The 15,328-nt window shown below is 36.2% G+C and overlaps 1 protein-coding gene across 1 annotated transcript; it reads left to right on the forward strand.

Moving 5' to 3' along the window:
* The first annotated feature begins 77 nt into the window (after positions 1-77).
* LOC120632618 (glycine-rich cell wall structural protein-like) lies at positions 78-6,484 on the forward strand. Its single transcript, XM_039902562.1, has 3 exons — positions 78-207; positions 2,258-2,821; positions 5,068-6,484. The coding sequence occupies exons 1-3, from the start codon at positions 153-155 to the stop codon at positions 6,003-6,005; spliced, it is 1,557 nt and encodes a 518-aa protein (XP_039758496.1). The 5' UTR covers positions 78-152; the 3' UTR covers positions 6,006-6,484.
* Positions 6,485-15,328: the final 8,844 nt, after the last annotated feature.

Consider the following 15,328-nt stretch of genomic DNA (forward strand, 5'->3'; position numbering starts at 1 on the left):
CCATTAGTGAATTTTAAGTCGCCCGTTTTCCCCGTACGTGGTTACGTGTGCTTTTGTTCTCGTGAACTGCCTTAGATCGCGTAGATTATGATAAGTGAAGATGTATAAAAGGATGATAATTGTGTTCACAGTTAGTTAGTGAATCTGCAGCCATGAGGGCGGTCTATTTAGTCTTTGGGATTTTGTTGGCACTTGCCAATGCTAATGGTAAGTTTACATATTCTTACTGGCGGCTGACCCTTCGCTTATTTTGACTTCAAATATGAAAGTCTAGACCGGAGTATAGTTTGATAAACGTCCAACAAAAAAAAGTTTTTTGTTAGATGATAGCTTTTTTTTGTTGGATGGTAGCGAGCTAACCTGTTAGGGAGTAATAATATTTAAAGTCATCTTATAATAAAAGTGCAACTGGAAGATTTCTATACATTTAATATATTTTGAAAATTTTGACCGGGGGATGCTTTATTATCGATACTGAGTCATAAACAGATTTTTATTTAATTTTTGTCTGTCTGTCTGTCTGTCCGGGCATCACGCGAAAACTACAGAACGAATTTAAATAAAATTTGGTATAGTGGTAGCTGATATTCCGGGTCAACATATAAGATACCTTTTATCCCGATAAACAATAAGTTTCCTCCGGGTTACGGGATGAAAAATTGTATCAATTTTACTTCATAGCTTCGTTAAATTTGAACCGATTTTAATAATTATTTTTTTATTTGTATACCTACTATAAAACATGTAGTGTCTAATTTTAATGAAGATCTGATAAATATTGTCGGAGATAAAGGACATAACTCTTCACAAATAACAGCAAGTAGCAACGCATATGGGACAACGATCGAATACATGCGTACCATTCTACTTAATATTGTAAATGCGAAAGTATGGGAGGGTGGATGTATGGATGTATTTATGTGTGTATGTATCAACTAAAATAATGACAACTTACTAACTCAGTATACCACGTAAAATAATAGTAGCTAGCCACGATGATTCTGATGTTAGCCTCACATCTATTATAGCTTCTCGATTGACTCATACGCGGACGAATTCGCGAGGGTCCGCTAGTAACAAATAAGTTGTGAGTAATAACATTAGATTAAATTCAATGGTGAAGGAAAAAGTCGTGAGGAAACCCGCATGAGTGAGAGTTCTCCGTAACGTTCTCAAAGGTGTGTAAAGTCTACCAATCAACACCTGGTCAGCTGGTTCTGGCCTGGACTACGGCCTAAAGGAGCTAGGAGACCTGATCATAGGGCAAGAAATGAGTTAATAATGATGATAGAGACTTTAGTACAGTTCAGGGTCCTGATGAAAATTTTAAACAATCTTGAGTTTATGTTATAATGACAAATGAAAGCCAAGACCGATGACCGAGCCGGTAATATTAAACGAGCAAAACAAAGAAGGAACAGAACGGATTAAATTTTGTTTTTTTTTTGGAAAGGATTTAGTCGGGAATATTGTTACCTATGTTTGATAAATATCGGCCCAAGATAAAAATGGCCGCCGCCACAATATAGCGGATAACTTACATATTTTTTTACAACTTTTTCAATATAACCATGAAATGAAAGGGCGCAGAAGAATGATGGTCACTATATTAAAATTGGGAAGTTTAAATTTTTAATTTAAACACACCCGGGCTCATTCCAAAATCTCAAATTTGAATTTGAGTCAAACCTGGTTGTACGATAATAAGATAACTAGATAATGCGTTATAATAAAACTTTCAATGTATTAAATACTAAATCTGTTGTTAGTGTGGTTTTTTCAACAAACGTTTTGAAGGAGCATTAATGTATAATAAATTACCTAACGACATTAAATTAAAAAAAAAAACAATATTTTTAAGAAAAAATTTAAAACTTTTGTAATTGACAAAATCTGAGTGCGGTCCTGGCTATGTATGACAGTATAAAGTATTTATTTTTAATTTTACCCTCAAGTTTTTTATATAATTTCTGATTGTTTTGTACGTGCCGTTGTTTGTAGTTTTAATATTACCTACATAAAATAAGTTGTGAATATTCTCATTGAGTGAAATTGTAAACGTCTTTAACCACAACGTTAGAATAAGGCGAAAGATAACATTTTATGTTCTTATTCCAAAGAAGTATAACTTTTAACGCGTGTACATAAGTACACACACGTTTTTTTTTTATATTATTTGTATCGTCTATATCTCTGTAACTACTATTTTCTTTGGTGTACAATAAAAATGTATTCATTCGTTTATTATTTATTTCAGTGAGAGTCCGTAGAGGCTACGGTGGCGGCGGCGGCGGTGGATTTGGTTTCGGCGGCGGCGGTGGAGGAGGATTCGGATACGGTGGAGGCGGCGGTGGTGGTGCAGGAACTGGAGGTGGCTTTGGAGGAGGGCTTGATTCCATTCGGGAAGGAGTTCATGGAATTATTGGCAAAGTCGCCTCTGGATTCAGTCATCTCGGAGGCGGGTTCAGCGCAAGTGGTGGACTCGGTGGTGGATCTGGAGGTGGACTCGGCGGTGGCTCTGGAGGTGGCCTTGGAGGTGGCGGTGGAGCTGGCCACGGAGGCGGCCATGGAGGTGGCCTCGGAGGTGGCCTCGGAGGTGGCCTCGGAGGTGGCAGTGGAGGCGGCCTTGGAGGTGGCAACGAGAAAGTGATTTACACGAAGTCAGATGACGGCAAATCTGGTGGTTTCGCGTTTACTGGCACAACTGGAAACGGCGGATACGGCGGCGGTGGTGGTTACAGCGGCGGTGGAGGTGGTAGCGGTATTGGCGGCGGAGCTGGCTTCGGTGGTGGATCCGGAGGTGGATTGGGCGGTGGTAAAGGTTAGTAATTCATTTTTTTTTTTATGTGGTAACTCACAACTAAAAAATTTTTGTGTGATGAACATGAATGTTTTACGTTGTCTGGGTGTGTATCTGTATATTTCTGTGACGTAAAAGTGGTATATTAAAAGTATATTGACAATGAATGAATACACTTACTGTACACCACATAAAAATAAACAGAAAAATAGTAAATAAAAAGTTTACACAATGTATGTAAATTGGCGTTGTGTTGGTGAAAATCTCTAAAAATTTACAATGGATTAACTTAAAACTTTTACGCGAAGTTGAATTTTTCCTATAAGCGTTTTGTACAATTGATTCCCAGTTATATAAGACTAGCTGTTGCCCGCGACTTCGTCTGCGTTTGATTTTGTTTTTTTGCATTAATTTTGTGGTCGTTCTAAAAAAAAATTTAAGTATTCAGTATCGCTAAGCCTTAAATAAGGGGTTTGCTGCTGTCCGCTGAGGAGTTCTGTCCTCTATCTCCAACCACAGTTTGAGAAAAATTAAACACATTATAACCTCTACAGTACAAAAATAATTATTTAAATCGGTTATAATTTGTCGGAGTTATGGTGTAAAATCGTCAAACACTTTCAACTCCCAAAGGAACTGAGCTTAATGTCGGGATAAAAAGTATTCTATATTACTTCTAACACTTCCAAAAATATGTGTACAAAGTTTCATGAGGATCGGTTTAGTAGTTTTTGCGTGAAACCGTAACAAACAAACTTACATTGACATTTATAATATTAGTAGGGATTAATTCTACATAATTTTAGATTACAATAATTTTATCTATTCATTGGAAAGTTTTTCAGGAATTCATTTTATATAAAAGTCTGCAAATATATATATAATTTTATTTTTTAAAGTTTTCTATTCGTTAAGTAGATGCTATTGGAAAATAATTGGGACTTATAGTTTAGCCTGCGGCATCACTGACGAAAAGTTCGATGTTCATACAAGTTTTAAGTTAATTTTAAGTTTGTCTTAAGTTTATAATTTTGTACTATATATTTTTTACCACCCGTCCTATGGTTTGCTTTAAGTTTTTTAGATAATTCGGTCAGTCTGTCAATCAGTCGCTTTTTCCGATTTTATGTGTGCGGTAATAACCCTGTTTTGTGTTAATCAAAACAAAGTAATAAGACAGTAGGTACATAAGTGTATAATACTTCTGTGCCAACATATTTAATATAATTTATTCTCGGTTGAGGTAAAGTAAATGCACGACGTAAAACAAGTTCAAAGTCAAGGACAAAACAAATAGACGTAAGCTTTAAAAGACTTGAAGCATATGCCCGCCAATATCTAACGAGTTTTTTTTTTAAAGATAAGTACGAGTAGGTACATAGAGACTTCCTAACATACATTTTGCGAATAAAATTACAAACACTTTTGTAACAAGAAAGATAGATCTTTTTAACAGACTGACAAAAAAGTTATCAAATCTGTTGTTTTTTTTTTTGTGTTCGTTACCTCAGAATTATGTTATTTGTAAACCGATTCGAAAAATATTAATTGTCGTAAACTCGAATTGGCTGGAACTTTCCTGTTTACAATACGAAGTGTATTATGATCTATATATAGTAATTTTGTACATTTTCATGACACCGACTTAAATATGTTGTAGAAAATATTTATTTCTTATTTTTAGCTGTATAACAATGTAGTTTTATTAAAAACTTTTTAACAAACAAATATTGTCTTGTGCCTGATTGCAAGTGTCAAGCTATATTATTAGTAAAATCAGCGTGTGAAAGTAATCGCTAATTCTAATTTATGAAAATTTGGCAAACCAACACATGTTAATTAAATACTTCCACTTTCACAATCACTAAGCAAAGTATAAATAAGCCTCATACATGATTTAGAATTAATATATATGTAATACATTTCTTTTTGAATAAGACTTTAAGAGAAAAACTTAAGACTTTAACTTTTTCGAACGTACTTATTTACGTTAACGCTAAACGTTTTTTTGCAATGAGGTGTTACCGCTCACTATGCATAAACCATTAATTTTAACCTAAAGGTACAATGGTTCCAAGTACTTAACAACAAAAAAACGGGGTTTTTTTTTGTTGAGTAAAACTTAACCAATAAAAGTTAGTGGATTATTTTTGTTATCTCCTTCTCTAAATAACACATAACAGCGCTGTTTCTTTTGCAGTTTTGTTTTAAAACTGTATAAAAGCGTGATTTTCTGTAATTACTTAATTTATTTTAATATTTTCCAGGAGGCAGCGGTGGATTCGGTGGAAATGGCTTAGGAGGCGGATCTGGCGGAGGCTACGGTGGAGCCGGAGGTGGTGGTAGTGGTCACGGCGGATCCGGAGCATACGGCGGAAGTGGTGGACTTGGCGGTGGTTCGGGAGGTGGACTTGGCGGTGGTTCAGGAGGTGGACTTGGCGGTGGTTCAGGAGGTGGACTTGGTGGAGGCCATGGCGGTGGTAACGGCGGATTTGGTGGACATGGCGGTAGCGGCGGTGGATCGGGTGGCCTCGGATTTGGAGGCTCAATTGGTTTCGGCGGCGGTTCTGGAGCTGGACTTGGAGGTGGAGCTGGTGGGGGAAATGGGGGTAGCCATGGTGGATCTGTTAATCTGGGAGGTGGCAGCGGTGGATCTGGAGGGTTTGGAAGTGGATCAGGGCTCGGAGGTGGATCTGGCGGTGGACTAGGCGGTGGTCGTGGTGGATCTGGAGGGTTCGGGGATGGAAACGGTGGGGCCGGAAATTATGGTGGTGGCTCAGGCCTTGGAGGCGGGTCTGGCGGGGGATCTGGAGGTGGACACGGTGGTTCTGGGGGATTCGGCGCTGGCAGTGGAGGTAACGGCGGAGGACACGGAGGGTCTGGTGGTTTCGGAGGTAACGGCGGTGGTTTCGGCGGGGGCTCTGGAGGCGGTCTATCCGGGGGCCACGGTGGATCTGGAAGCGGCAGCGGTGGATACGGTGGGTCCAGTGGTTTTGTAGGAAGTTTAGGAAGTGGGCTTGGCGCTGGATACGGGGGCTCTGGAGGGCTTGGTGGAAGTGGTTCTGGCAGTGGTGGTTCCGGGGGCTGCGGATCCGTTTCTTGCGGTGGCTGTTCATCAGGTTCGTGTGGTGGCAACGGCGGAGCTTTCGCTTCCGCTAAGGCCTCTGCATCCGCTACCGCCAGTGCTAGCAGTTATGGCAAATAATTATAATAATTCAACAAAAGATATCCAGTAATTAAATCTATAATATCCATTCCTAACTATCAATAAAAAACAATAACGAAATTGTTGATTTTTTATGAATGATCAATTTATGTAGTTACAGATTATTGTAAAACCAATCAACTTCATTCAAATTAAATTTATTCAAATCATTTTACAATAAGTACCTAATTATTATTGTAACCTATGCCTAATTTAGTTTTGTAACCTAGGCACTCATTTTTCATTTTGGAAAAGGTCGATGTATGCTTTCAAATGTATATTTTTTATTAATTTGTTTTAAATTAAAAAATTCAATTATAGTGAATTTGTAAAAATGATCAACTTATTATAGTCTTAGAGTATTAAATACGAGATTGCATGTCTTATAACATCGTCAAACGTGATTCAATGTAAATTGTTATTGACTATTGATCGACTCGATGTGATAAAAAAACTACTTATTTATCTGAGATTATTAATAAGAAAAAAATATAATGTTTCAAGCGATTACTGTGATTGTAATGTTTATGATAGGTACTAGTTTATTGTAATACTTTTATGTTACTTTAAGTAGTGAATATAACTTTTATAGCAAAGCTTCGTTTTCGTTTATTTACCTTTTTCCTCTAGTTATATCCCTAATATTAATATGACTAGATTCGTTTTCGGCGACGTTGGATATGCTTTTTTTTTCATTTGTTTTTGCGATTTCTCTTATAACTCCGGTTGATACTGAAAAATTTTCAAATTCTTGGTTCAGTTCTTGGCTTCAATTGAGAAATTGGCGCTGCCACTGCCATCGTATCATCTCTAAAATGTGATAATAATCTTTTTTTATTGGATAAATCAGTGGGAATTTCTTTTAAAATGTTAGGTAGAAGAAAATGGACTGTAACAATATCAATATTAAAAGGAACCTTACATTAGTAAATGCAGTTTACAAGGCTACATAAAATTGGTAATTGTATTTTATTTTATGATAAATTATCCGATAAAATCCTTGAGATGTCTCAATAACTTCTAAGTTTATATAAAACGAAAAAAAAATCCTATTATAATATTAAGAATTACATAAGCTATTTTAAAGCTGGGGTATGAATTGCTTTAACTTCAATACTTTGCGTTGACTGTGAAATGGTGATAACAAAAAACCACCGGGCCAAGTTTGTTGTGGACCTTTTTAGACATGTATTATGTTTATTATGTATGACGCTTCGTACCTACCAATATATGTTTGGTACCCTTATGTTTCTTGTATTCCATTGGTACCCAATTTAAACAAAAGTTAACCAATATCTATCATGATGATCATCGAATATTAAACGCTGGTAGTTTAATTTATTAATTAATTAAATTAGCAAATCGATCAATGGTTATTTTCAGAAGTTTAAGAATGGTTGTCTGAATTAGAATAAAGCCTCGTTTCAAGATATTATATTTTTTACTGAACAACAACTCTATTTTTTGTATGCTTTTAAGGAGTTAATTTATTTTTAATGAAGAATACGGCCACCTCTATCAAAATCACGTGTGTATAAGAACACGTGCTAGGTAATCACTTTTTTTTGTCAGGTTAACGCTTGGTCGCGTTCTCGCCTTAATGACGATGCAGTCTGGCATGGAAACGTGAAGCGAAGTGTAATAGCAACAGGTAAATTCAGCCATGTGCTTTTCTCAAGAGTTTCGCTATCAAATGCAAAACATATTTCAAAGATCGGACAGATGTCTAGCGAGTTCTGACATATTAACTTCCATCAAAAAAATTTAATTACATTAAGATTTAAATATGTATTTTACTAGCAGACTGCCCGCGACTTCGTCCGTGATTATATTTTGATTTTCCCCGAAATGAAATGAAATCCGCGAAACACCTATTTTTTATTACCTTAAAATCGCCAAGAATTTTACGCTATCTGGTCAAAGTCAGAAGATATAGCATAACTCTCTTTACTATTTCATCTGATTTTTAAAAAGTTAAAAATTTATATTAGTAGTATGCCCTGCTGAGGTTTAAAATTATTAAAAGAGCAACCTGGTAAGTTTATTAATTCACAAACTTTCTTACTAGAATAGGACTATACGCTCATCAAGCGGACGTATTTAATTTCATTTAATTTAAAGAAATTGGTATACTTACGGTAGCCTCACAATATATTTATAACAATATAGTATTTGTAAGACAACACATTAGTCTTTATAAACAAAAAGTGGATATAAACAGTCGACTTACAAGAAATGGTCATAAATTAGTGATATCTGCATATCGTCTGCGAAAGGTGCAGAAGTCATTTGTGGGATTGAGTATACGCTTTTATAATATGATTCCTAAGGTAATTTTGGACCTACCAATGCATAAGTTTAAAGAATGTGTTAAAACACATTTATTACAGCGAGGTTATTATACAATTGATGAGTTTCATAATGACAAGGTTGCTTGGAAGCATCCGCCTCCGCTTTCATCTCTCACAAGATAGAAAAATGAATGTTAAAATGTAAAATGTAAATTTTTGATGTTGGAAAAGAGCAACTGCTGAGTTTCTTGCCGGCTTCTTCTCGGTAGAATCTGCCTTCCGAACCGGTGGTAGAGTCATTACAAAGAGACAGACTTGACGTTTCAAAAGTGCTTGTATTAGGCCTACTTGAAATAAATGAATTTTGAATTTTGAATTTTGAATTTTGAATTTTGTATACTTACTGCAATTTATGATCTGCAGGGCTAGCACAGGCAGGAAACAAAAATTATATCCCCCGACAAGGCATATAATGAACGTGTCAACGTGCTAAAACACGAGAACATGGAATAGTAGTTTACTTCCGTTTATTATTACACATATATTATCGAGATAGGTACTATTCCCACATGTGCGCCAGTGTTCTGAGAGCTGTGGGAAATATAAGGTCAATTTTTATCCTTTCCCAGGACGATAATGGTCTCCTGTCCATGTTAGCCTAGCTAGGTGATTTAAGTGGATGCTCGCGACTCCGTAGATAGGATAAGATCTTTGTTCCTCATGAATGTCCCGCCAATTAAACCTTCGACTCCTTTAGACGACCTCACATGCGCAGTGCAAAGCGCTGTGATAAAAAAATTTAGAGTTTTCTCTGGTTTGGTCTGGTGGGAGGCTTCGGCCGTGGCTACTTGCCACTCTACTGAAGTTGCGTTAAAACCGATTATTATAACTTACATATCAACCAGCTATCATTAAGACTGCTCATCATTTACCATGAGGTGAGATTACTGTCACAGGCTATTTGGTATTGCAATGGGATGAAGAATATATTTTCAAATTCAAATTCTTTATTCATCTAAGCTTATCACAAGCACAAATGAAGCATTCATACACAATTGTTTCCATCATATGGTAACAGAAACTCCACAGCAAAGGATTTCCTAATGACGCAGGCATGAAAACCCAAATCTTTCAAGTTGAACGATTCATAAGTAGGAAAATGCATTGCATATCTAATAATATAATATTGTTATTTTTTATACCTAAATTCACTGAGGCTTGAAAGTAGAGGTGAACAAACCACAAAACGTTCATTTAGTTAAATTATAATTAAGCGAAAAGTAATTATTTACTTGCTTAAACTTATCATACAAAAAAAGGAAGGAGTTCTGGAAAAACCGACAGAAGCGAAGAACACAAAACTGCAAGAGGCTTGCTATTATATTATCGTTTTGTTTTATAATTACGTAACAAGTAATTCTTATAACTAACTATGGGTCTCATAAGAAGTCTCAGTGTCACTCAGCGAGCGATGGAAAGAGCTATGCTAGGATCAATCTCTACGTGATCAAACCAGAAATGACGAGATCCGTAGAAGAACTAAAGTGAGCTATGTCGGTAGACATAGCTCAACGAGTCGCGAAGCTGAAGTGGCAATGGGCGGGGCACATAGAACCTATAGCCGTTGGGGTTCCAAGGTGTTGGAGTGGCAACCCCGCCCCGGTAAACGCAGCGTTGGTCGACTCCCAACCAGGTGGACAGACGACATCAAACGAGTCACGGGGAGCCGCTGGATATGAGCGGCCTAGAATAGTGAAGTTTGGAACGGCCTACAAAAGACCTATGTCCAGCAATGGACGTCAATCGGTGATCGGTCGGCTTTGAAGATGATGATGAATTCTTATTTTGGCAGGCATATCCATAATTGTCGCTTTAAAATAATACTGCTCCATGCGGTGATAGTAGACCTATAGTTTAATATATTTAACCCACTGTAACCTCAAACAAAACTTTGTCAGCTCATATATTTACCTTAGTCAGCGCATGAATGAACCTTAAAATATAAATGTTTGCTGTCGCGGATTGTTTTTAGCACTTTTAAACATGAATAATTCCGTCAAAAATAATTTTTGAGTAAATTTACGTGAACGCATCGGAAGCTCAAAGAAAAAAAAATAATTTGTTCAGAATATCAATAAAAATTCATTTTTTATTGATATTCTGCTTTTTTTTGGTCATGTAGGGATGTTTCATGACCTTCCTCTCTAAATGGACTATCCAACACAAGAAGATTTTTTTTCAATTCTAACTAGTAATTCTTAAAAAATATTCATTTTTTCTCTTTTATTTAAAAGTGATACGCTAAGTATAAGTATGTAAGTAAGTATATGTTTTTGTAGTACACATGGCAGTTTGTTTTAGAAGTTACTGCAACAACTACTAACTTTTTCGATGAGAATTTCGTTTTAAATAGATTAAACGTCGAAGCATTTTTCTTCACATATTGATAAACAGGTATAAAGTTATTTTTGATTTTGCAATTGTTGCGTCGAAAATATTTGCACATACTTTATTGTCAGGGGTTAATAAGCGTTCGTTTTAAAACCCTGTTGTCGAACCGTTGTCCTTCAATAGCCTGGAACATTCCACAGATGGACTAAGGCTTCTAGCAACGGGAGAGTTTGACCATGATCACTAAGCTGGGCACGCAGATCTCAGTATGGTAGTAGTAGAATAACTGCCCGCTTTGCGATAAATTCCCTTAGTCGCCTCGTACGAGGTCAACGGGAAGAAGAGACAACTGTATTCTGATCTGCCGTCATTACAGAGTATAGTGGCTAGAATGTAATATTTGAATCAAGAGGGTCGGGTTAAAAACAAAAAATCTAAATACCAACCTGGAGTTTGGGAGCTACTGCCTTAGAGAACCCCGTTAATTCTTACTCACATGAAATAGAATAGAAAAGTCCTATTATACTATAAAGGACTACGTAATCGATAAAAAAGCTTGGGTGTAAATTATTGCTCTAACCAGGTTGCTTCTCTAATAATTTAAAATGACAATGTGAGATGGTGATAACAAAAAAAAAACACCCGGCTAAGTTTGTTGTGGGCTTCTTCTTAAACCAGGACGCGTTTGGAACCCTCGTAGCTTTAGTTTTAAGTTTACGACCGAGTTATCGCCATCATCTCAGTACCGTGTAATTCTTATGTACGCATCAAAAGTGCCACCTATGGGCCTACTTGAATAAAGATATTTTTGACTTTGACTTTGACTTTGACATGTGATAAGATTCCGCCCACGAAACTACTTCGGAACAGCGTGATGGATTTATGTTCTAAATCTCTCTCTCCGGTGAGCTTTATGTGCCTGTAATTACAACGGCAACTACACCCTTTAGACCGGTGTGAGTGCGAGATTTATCATCTACTAGCTGACCCGTAGAACTTCGTTGCAACAAATCGGTTATTACCGGAAAACACAAATAAAAAGACTTTTTCTAAAAATGAATCCTAGCTAGATCGATTTATCGCCCCCTGAAACCCCCTGTATACAAAATCGTTGGAGCCAATTCCGAGATTCCAATTATATATATACAAGAATTGCTCGTTTAAAGATACAAGATTCGATCGCGTGAAAGTTAAATATAATTTGTATGGCTTTGAAAGGGACCATCTCTGGTCCCTAGATGGCCCTCTTTGGACGCCATACAAATCAAAGTTAACTTTCACGCGATCGAATAGATAAAGAACCTCGCACTTAGCACACGGATCACAACATTGCAACAATGCTGCTTTGTACTTCCACGGGCGAGCTCTGTCACAAAAAGCTCTGCTACGGCCTACAAAATTAATACTTGTAAAGTAGATTCCTTTACAAAAATCTACCCTCAAAGATTGACAAATGGTTGTATGTTTTACAATAAGATACAACATAATCTAGACATTAAAATTCGTAGTCCAATGAATGATTCGAAAAAATTGGCTTAGGGTATGAGAGTTTGTGGGGAAATATAATATTTTAAAGTAGACGATTATCAGAATTCGATTTCCAGCATTGTGCGTTTTTAATTTAAAGCTATTTATTTATTTATTTAAGAGCACTAACAACATGCATATTACACGTTTTTTAAACATAGCACACACACGAACACATGGACTGATATGCACGTCAATGACAAGTGCACATAGCATTGACAAAGCGTCATATAAACTTAATTTGCAAAAAAAAAAATTTTTAACACAAAATTTAACTCACCGATAAGTGTTCGGTGAGTTTTTTGCTAAAAGCTGTGGGTGAGTCATGGAAGATATCGATGCTAGGTATCTTTTTAGATAAATCGTTGTATTTCGCACAAATACGTATAATAGGCGCTTGTTTTCCGATATGGGATTTAGTAAATGGTATATAAAAAAAAAATTGTGGATTTGCAACTTCTGGTGTTAAGCTATTAAAATATATCACTTGATCTAAAGGCGAGAGGAAACATGCATGCCTGAGAGGTCTCCATAATGTCCTGAAAGGCGTTCGAAGCCTACTCCAGACACAGCCGGCGTCATGGACTATTACTTTAAATTTGTAGAACTTTCCGAGAGCAGACTAGTATAAGCAAAGGCTGCCTTAAGAAAATCATAATCTCACGGGATAATCCTATTTTTTGTCGACCTGGCGCAACGGTGACCGTAGTGAATTTATGTAGGAAGTCCCGGGTTAGATTCCCGGCAGGCGCCTCTTTTGTCTCGTCTGACCTGGTGGGAGGCTTTGGCCGTGGCTAGTTACCACCCTACCGACAAAGACGTGCTGCTATGCGATTTAGTCGCGTAGAAACCGATTAGGGGTATGACTAACAGGTTAGCCCGTTACTATCTAAGCCTGCATCTTCACTTACCACCAGGTGAGATTGCAGTCAAGGGTTAGCCCTTGTTGAGGAATTAAAAAAAAGTAAGTAAGTTCTTGGTTTAATTAAACGTCCAAACTATGCGCCTTAACCGATTACTGAGAACTTACCGTGTCTGATTAAAAACCACAACAAAAACACCTTCATATTTTTTGTTGCCGTGTATTTACTAGCAGTCAAGTACCTTTAAGTTTTGTTATATTCATTACTTGTGTACATTTTCCCGCGGCTTTGCCTTACGTTTCTCACCTATCTATCTCTATATATATAAAAGTGAAAGTGTCTGGGTATGTTCCGTATAGGCTCCGGAACGGCTGGATCGATTTCAATGAAACAATAAGTATATCTCACATAATAGACACTCGTTCGCATTTGTAATATTAGCATAAGTATGTTTATATTGGATATATATTGAAAAAGTGGGTCGGTCTGTTTATCTTGTTTGTAACATATTTTCAGCTCAACAAATACACCGTACCGTACACTAAATATAAATTTAATGCAGAGTTTGCATCCTTAAGGTTGACATAGGATAGTTTTTATACCAAAATACCTCGATACGTAAAAAAAAAAAAGGTTTACAAAATTTTGCGTATTTTTTTATTATTAGGCTCTAGTTTCATAGTATTTAAGGACAAAAGTGATTGCGAATTAAAATTTAAAAAAAAACTATAGTGCGAGCAAAGACCTAGGTTTACCACCATCGCTGCCAACTGTATTAATTACGTTTCTAAAATTAAGGATTATCTTTTCCGAAAATGTGGAATAAAATTGTCAAAAATCAACAGATATGCTGACTGTGGCATCGTAGCTCCCGAACGGATGTACAGACTTACAAGAAAAAAAAATCAAATCCAAGTTGGCCGCCACCACAAATTGGCCTATTACATTTGTTCCGTGGGGGGTTTTAAATATTGAATTTCATATTATATAAGTAGATTGCCTCTGATCTGATCGCCGGTAGAGGCAATTTGCACATCAAATAAATAATAAATATACTACGACAATACATACATCGCCATCTAAGCCCAAAACTAAGCGTATATTGTGTTATGGGATAAGATAGCTGATCAATGTTTTTATAAATATAATACACAAAGACACTGAAAAACATGTATGTTCATCACACAAACAGTTTCCAGTTGTGGGAATCGCTGCACACTGCGCCAACCGGCTGTCGAATAAATAGAAATAGAATAGAAATATCATCACACATATAAATATTTGAGTATATAAGCTCAATCCATCGCCCACTGCTTGACTGTTATTAGATCAATTTACATTCATGATTAGAACTCAGCTATTTTAAAAAAGCTGAAGAAGTAAAACAAAGTTACAAGATTAATATCAATGCACAGACATAATAGTTTACAGTTTCTTATAGGTTCTTAGTCTTTGTTCTTTCCTGACCGATTCTATTCGATGATAACGGGGTCGCCCGGTATCGTTTAGTATATTTTTTACTACAGCATTGAATAATGAATCTTATTTTTAAACTCCAACTAATACCTGATCCAACCTGAAAGGTAAAGGCCGTTCGCATAGTGAAGATATTTTCCTGCTTCAACATCTTTTATTTGAATGGATTTACTATGAATAATTGTTAAGTTGCCTTAACAATAAATTATGTTACGTTTATTTTACGTTTCAAAAAAAATATATTGATGGAAATACCCAATAGGCAATAGCGATTAGTTTCGCAATAATGAGAAAAAAACTCGGAGAGTGGCTAAGTAAATGGGAGAAGATGAACATATTTTTGTCCTGTCCCCGTGGAGCGAAGTGTCTCCTACCTTGCTATCAGTGCAGATTGGTATTAGTTCAAAAGACCGATCACCACCATCAGTAGCCAGTTTAGCATGGACTACATTTCTACTTTCCAAGTTTAAATATTATTTTTTTTTTGTTTTACATTAAACACAAGAAAGTATTAAAAAAAATGGCTTATTAAAATTGGCATGCAAAGAATGAATAACTATAAATAACTAAAAAACTTATAAATAATTAATAGGTATCTATTTAGCGGTGATTTATTGAAACATAAAACTCACGAGTGCAATCACGATCGCATTGTCAGATCAATTATTATTTTCCAATAACAATAAATATATATTAACATTTTATTTACCGTTTAAATACAAATACAATTTAATAAAAAGAATAATTGATTGTTCTATTTCCAGTTACAGATAAT

The sequence above is a fragment of the Pararge aegeria genome, chromosome 2 (assembly GCF_905163445.1).
Source record: "Pararge aegeria chromosome 2, ilParAegt1.1, whole genome shotgun sequence".
NCBI classification, from domain to species: domain Eukaryota; kingdom Metazoa; phylum Arthropoda; class Insecta; order Lepidoptera; family Nymphalidae; genus Pararge; species Pararge aegeria.

Coding starts and splice junctions, on each gene's coding strand:
- LOC120632618 (XM_039902562.1), top strand. CDS start 153: ATGAGGGCGGTCTATTTAGTCTTTGGGATTTTGTTGGCACTTGCCAAT. Junction 208..2,257: donor GGCACTTGCCAATGCTAATG/GTAAGTTTACAT, acceptor TATTTATTTCAG/TGAGAGTCCGTAGAGGCTAC. Junction 2,822..5,067: donor TGGATTGGGCGGTGGTAAAG/GTTAGTAATTCA, acceptor AATATTTTCCAG/GAGGCAGCGGTGGATTCGGT.